This window comes from Chionomys nivalis, chromosome 20, assembly GCF_950005125.1.
Source record: "Chionomys nivalis chromosome 20, mChiNiv1.1, whole genome shotgun sequence".
Taxonomy (NCBI): Eukaryota; Metazoa; Chordata; class Mammalia; order Rodentia; family Cricetidae; genus Chionomys; species Chionomys nivalis.
The window spans coordinates 47,810,988-47,816,987 of NC_080105.1; the positions used below are offsets into that span (position 1 = coordinate 47,810,988).

General features: G+C 36.4%; 1 protein-coding gene across 1 annotated transcript in view; it reads left to right on the plus strand.

Moving 5' to 3' along the window:
• Window positions 1–5,472, plus strand: part of Adam32 (ADAM metallopeptidase domain 32) — a 66,511-nt gene extending 61,039 nt beyond the window's left edge. Inside the window, exons 20-22 of the mRNA XM_057752344.1 lie at window positions 166–204; window positions 1,196–1,234; window positions 5,208–5,472. Coding sequence (XP_057608327.1) covers window positions 166–204; window positions 1,196–1,234; window positions 5,208–5,472 — 343 coding nt within the window. The remainder of the gene's footprint in view (window positions 1–165; window positions 205–1,195; window positions 1,235–5,207) is intronic.
• Window positions 5,473–6,000: the final 528 nt, after the last annotated feature.

Below are 6,000 nucleotides of genomic sequence, written 5' to 3' on the forward strand. Positions count from 1 at the left end.
TATTCTCATCTTTAATCAGATCCCACTGTGTTTTATTTATTTGTAACTGGTCTTGTAAAAGAGATAATACTGCTTATATAAAAGTCAAGTTTTTATTCATAAAGTTAAGATTTTTAAAAAAATCTTTTTACTGCTGATTAGCATGTATTTTCTACTTCTTTGCAGAACCAAATCAGAAGGCAACACTCATACCTACACCAGCAGGTGAGTCCATTAAAAGGTGGCATAAAGAAACAGGTTGGAAATGAGCAATAAGTTAATGATAAATCATAATGAAAATTTAGACAACTTAACTTCAGCTGGTAAGTTAGTGCTATGAAAAACAAGATGAATACTATGTAATAGTTTTGCTTTTAATAAGTCCTTCATTAATTTGCTAATTTATTAGCATCAGGTAGACACCGATGCCTTTCTCTCTTATGCTATTTCCACTTGCCCTTCCAGCTGGTCCCCGAGTTTTAGAGGAGGCTGTGGGAACCACAACTAGTAAAATGTCAGAAGAGAGAATATATATATGTATATATATATAATAAATATAATATATATTTAGTTAGAAGATATATATGTATATTTAGTTAGAAAAACTAACTTATAATTTGAATATTGTGGAGCTTTCATGCTGGGACACACACAAGCAAATGTCACTACTTAGTTTAGGTTGCATTTATCCCAAATATGAACAACTGAGTGAATTAAATAATTTAATTAAGTGTATGACAGGAATTTCTTTTTTTTGGATGCTCACAGTCCTAGATACGCAAACACCTACTGGTTTGGAAGAAAATAAATAACATTAAATGGGATATTTCTTGGTCAGAATAGTAGGAAATGTGCAATAGTGGAAGCAGAGGGTGGAACAGAAATGATAAGATTACATCACTGTATCACAAGAGCCTCTGTGTCTGTATTGTGTTCACTGGGACCTTAGGTCATGCTCATTCTTTTCTTTTTCTCACTATTTCATTTGGTTGATTAGAAATATGGAGTTGTTGGATATAAAATGGAATAGAAGCTCAAGATTCTGACTTTCGGCATAATGACATAGAAACAGAAATTTACCAGAAAGTTTTCTTTTTCTTTTTTTTTCTACCTACAACTTTGAAGGGAAAGAGGAAATGATTACAATATGAACCATAGTATAATTTTCACAGATTGTATCTTGTGTGCCTAAAAGGGTGTTTTCTTATTTATTTAGATCAAAATCCCAGGCAAGCAGTGCTACACCTGCCAGCAGGTGAGTGTGTTAGAAAATACTAAGAGGAACACACTTAAAGTGACATTAATAATCCACAGTTGGTTGATTCCTAAGTATTGATTAGTTAGATGAATGGCTAAAATACTGGATCAATAAATGAAGTACTTATATTTCCTCAAGCTGTTATTACTAATGAATATGTAAATCTGAAGTAGCTGTTGCTCATGAATATATAAGTCTAAAGTAGCTGTTGCTAATGCATAAATAATTTAGTATGTTTTTATTCAGTTTAGAAATATTCTAAATGTTCTGGAACTTGTTCTTATCTTTAGAATGGAACTAGGAAATTGTACCTAATAAGAGCTAAGGATCCATAAGTTGGCTTATTAAACAAAAATTATTATAGATCCTTTTATCTGTAAGGTGTCAGTAGACAGCAGTATTTATGGTTTATGAGTTTTAAGGGTAAAAAATATTCATTTAGGATACAGGTGTGATTGCATATACCTGTAACCCTTGCATTTGGGATGAGTATCTGGGAAGATCAGGAGTTAGATGTCATGTTGGCCTAAATGACTGACTCCAAAAAAAGTTAGCTAAGTGGTCTTAACCTTCTCTCACGAATAAGGTTACCCAATATCAAATGGTCGGCTGTAACCAGAAGTTTTTCTCTGTCTTGTCCAGTCCCACTGAACCAGTTCCTCTCCCTCCCACCAATTCCTACAGCCACTTAGAAAATAATCATTTAGAGACTTAATATTAATTGTAATTGTTGGCTGATGGCTTAGGCTTATTACTGGCTAGCTTTTACATATAAACTAGCCCATTTCTAATAATCTGTGTATTGCCACATGGCTTCATGGCATTACCTGTCCTGTAGTATTTCCTGCTGCACTGGAAGCTTACTGACCTCTCTCTCAACCCCATCCTTCTTCACCTGTAACTCTGCTTGGATTTCCTGCCTAGCTATATTCTTCCCTGTCATAGGCTAAAGCAGTATTATTCATCAACCGATAAAATTAAAGCACATATTCTCAGCATAGAGAAGGACATCCCACATCACTTCTCCTTTTCTGTCTAACTAAAAAAGAAGGTTTTAACTTTAAGATCATAAAATTACTAATAACAAAACAGGTATCAAACAAGAATTGCAGTCATAATATTTAGTCTATATGTATTTGGCAAAATTAAAGAAAACACTCTATCATCTATTTTATCTTTGTGAATCTAAAGTGTCATATCTAATTTATCTTTTATCATACTGAAGAAAACTATAACTGTCTAGTGTTCAACTCCATAAAAACCTCAGAAGGATATAATATTACCTGAGTAACTGAGAAGTGCATTTCAAGCAACTTCCAAAACTCTAGAAATGACAGAGATATCTGACTGCTTGGATAGTCACTCAAAGTTCTTTTGTAACATTGGGGCATCCATATTCACCTTATAGAGTATATGGTAGATTTCTCAGTGAAGCAGGATAGTTGAAGGACAATTCTGCTTATTTTGGCAAAATTTGTCAATTGCTCTTTTCTGTGTCCAGCAGAATGTCTGATAGACTCTTTCATAAAGCAGGGACCTTGAGGGGCTGTCCCACCTTGTTTTGGCAAGTTCAGCAGTCATTTTCCTATGGGTCCTTCATATCCAGTTTATACAGCATATTGTCAAGCAGTCCAGGCAAGAGCAGTTTCTTGCCCAAATGGCTAGCCTTGTCACACTGAAATCAAACTTCATAAGGAGCTTCTTTGATGCCCATCATCCTCTGAAGTAATTGGTGCTGCTAGGAGCAGACATGTCTCATTGTTAAATACCATATTCTGTAGGTCAACGTATTTGGAAATTATCTATCTGAAATATATCTCTGCATATCTAGAAAACTTAATTATCATGACTATAAGTTTGACTAATTTAGATGGATATTAATTTGTATTTCTTAACTATATATTATATTTTTAAATGAGCTTAAATAAGAATAGAAATATACGTATAATATAATAAAATTGACTCTAAATTTATCTCAATAAACCAAAACCCATACCAATGTGAAATAATTTGTGATTAACAGGTTTTTGGATTAAAGTAGATTTAATAATCTACCCACCCCTTTTTATCATAAAAATATACTCTTTTCCCCATCATTTTTATATTATATCACCCTTTCTTTTTTATAAAGAGATTGACTATGACCATTAACCATTTATAATCAACCCCCTTTAAATGAAAACAAACGTTCATAAATAATGCTTTGGGAATTTGGGCATAGTTCTCTAGACGGTTGATTTTTGGGTGCTGGTAATCTTATGGGGAACATGAGAAAATTTAGAATTATGGTTAAATCTTGGCTATGGTAGTCTGTGAGACTGCATAATCTCAGACAATTGCCTTGAATCTGTTCTGGATGTTGGATCACCAGGGTAACCACTCCCATTGAAGACCTCTCAGAGGGTCTTATTTGATCAAACCATATTAGCCTGGAAAGAATCTACAGCTTCTCATCTTCTGTGAAACAAAAGAAGAACTTCTCTTTTAAAGCAACACATCTTTAGGCCCACATTTTCAAGTCAAGATTATCTATAAAATATTTGTGTTGGTTTAACTTAGCAGCTCCCACAATCAAATGTCTCTCAGCAGTTAGCTCATTAACAGTCAAAAAAGTAAAAGAAAACATCATAATATCACAATTCAGACTCTCTGGATATCTTACATCTTTCTGTGACTTATTATCTTTGAGTTATTTTAATCTATGACTCTGTTTATCCTTTATCCTCTTTCTCCCAAGCCTATGCATATCTCTCAAACACATTGTGGCCCATTAAGAGGCCTTTTTTTCTGAATCTGTCTTTACTGTGTATATTTAACCCTTTTTGTCTGTATGAGCAAAATCTCTAAATCCACCATGTAGCACATGGCTGTGTTGTGTTTTACAGCCCACAGTTGTGCTCTCAAGCCTGCAGGCAGTAGCTGGGAGCTTGTTTACTGCCAACCCTGTGCAAGAGACTTTGGGAACCTTCCACGCAGCTCAGCTCATGTTGGTTGGCAGCTGGCTCCGCCAGAAATATGCATGCATGCACCCTGAATGAACTCAGCAGGCTGTATTTACATACATACAGTAATAAAGAGGAGGCCAGGGATTTGAGATAGAGCCAGGCAGGGAAGGAGTTGGAGATAAGAAAGGGACTGGAGGGAAATGTGTAATTTTTAATAATTATATTTTAATGATAAAAAAAGAATAAGACACCTGTTTGCTGTGTTACATGTGTGCATTCTCAACACTTGGGAAGTGGAAGCAGAGAGGCTCAGAGGCTCAGGGTCCTCCTCAGCTACTTAATGAGTTCAAGGTCACCCTGGACTATGTGAGACCCTATTTCATCAGAAAAATAAATAAAAATTTAAACCGTGTTTTACAACACAAAAAACAAAAAAGATATGGAAAAAGTATTAAATTTAAAAAATAGATATATTATTATACTATAAATATTTTATTATATCTGAAAAATGTAAAATTCATAAATGCTTTTCAGTTATAAGTATTTCTGATTTAAAAATTAAATCCTAGAAAATTATGAAAGTCAGTTACTTGTGGCCAAAACAATGTAATGAACATACAAAATTGAAAACATTATTTGAGAAGCCCCTTCTGCAGACACACAGGTTTGCTCTTGGCAGCCCCCTGTTTTGCTTTGTGAGGGGCTGTGCTTGGAGCCACCACCCTGAACTCTGTTCTGTTCTCTTCTGCAGTTATTAGTTATTCCTTCTGGAGGAGGAGGTGAACACCCCGTCTCTCTGGGAAATGAAGAGTCCACATTTTTCTCTTGGTCACAGCTAAAGGAGCGAATAAACCATCTGCAGGCTTGCTTGTCTGTTTTTCTGTGCCATTTTCTTCGCCCTGGCATTCAGCCCACTTGTAGTCCAGTCACGTCAGTGCCCTGGGGCCAGGGGTGGGGTGGGCAGCCAGTGGTGTCAACTGTGGGTCCTCTTCACTGACTCTCTGAGCTCTTCCTGTTACCTTCAGGTTCTCCCGCTGTCTGCAATCCACTCTCACTCCCCATTCCCCACCCACCACCTCACCACTTCAGCTTTGCAGCCTGGCCCTCCAAGTCAAGTGCTGGAATGAGAGCCGTGCTGTTGTGTACCCTGTAGCCCTGACGACAGCAGTTGTTGTACTGTTGGAGACCAGCTGCAACAAGAATACCACTTACCAGGGTAGGGGTACAGGGACTAGAAAAGCTAATAAAGACTATGAAGACATGAGCGAAAGCAATAAAACAGAAACGTAGGACCGTACTAGGAGGGAGTTCCAGTGAATACTGAATTGCCTGCATTTAATTTTCTACACACTTTTATGACCAATACAGTAGGGAGAAGAAGACAAAAGACTGCTTTAACATGATACAAAGGACAACTAGAACAGTTACTTCCTTCAATACTTTTGAGACATCAAGTCTTTAGCATTCTGTTGTTTAGGCAATAAATCCACCCAGGGCTGCATCTAATAAGGGCAACGCCTCCTTGGAGTGCTGTAATAAATGTCCCCCTTCCTAGAGACAGATGGAAGACACAGGGAGAAGAGGATTCAAATTTAGGCTCTCTCTCAGTCAAACCAGTCCAAGAGGAAGCCGCTATATTTCTATCACTTAATGCTTCATCGATGGAAATACCACAAACATAAATAACTTGATTAAAAAATCAAATTGGTCATGGAACCAGACAGTTCTTAAATGCTAAAATATGGTCGAGGAACAGTTAAGAAAATATTCAACAACCTTCATCATCCAGAAAACTCAGAGCTACTTTGAGATTTCTTC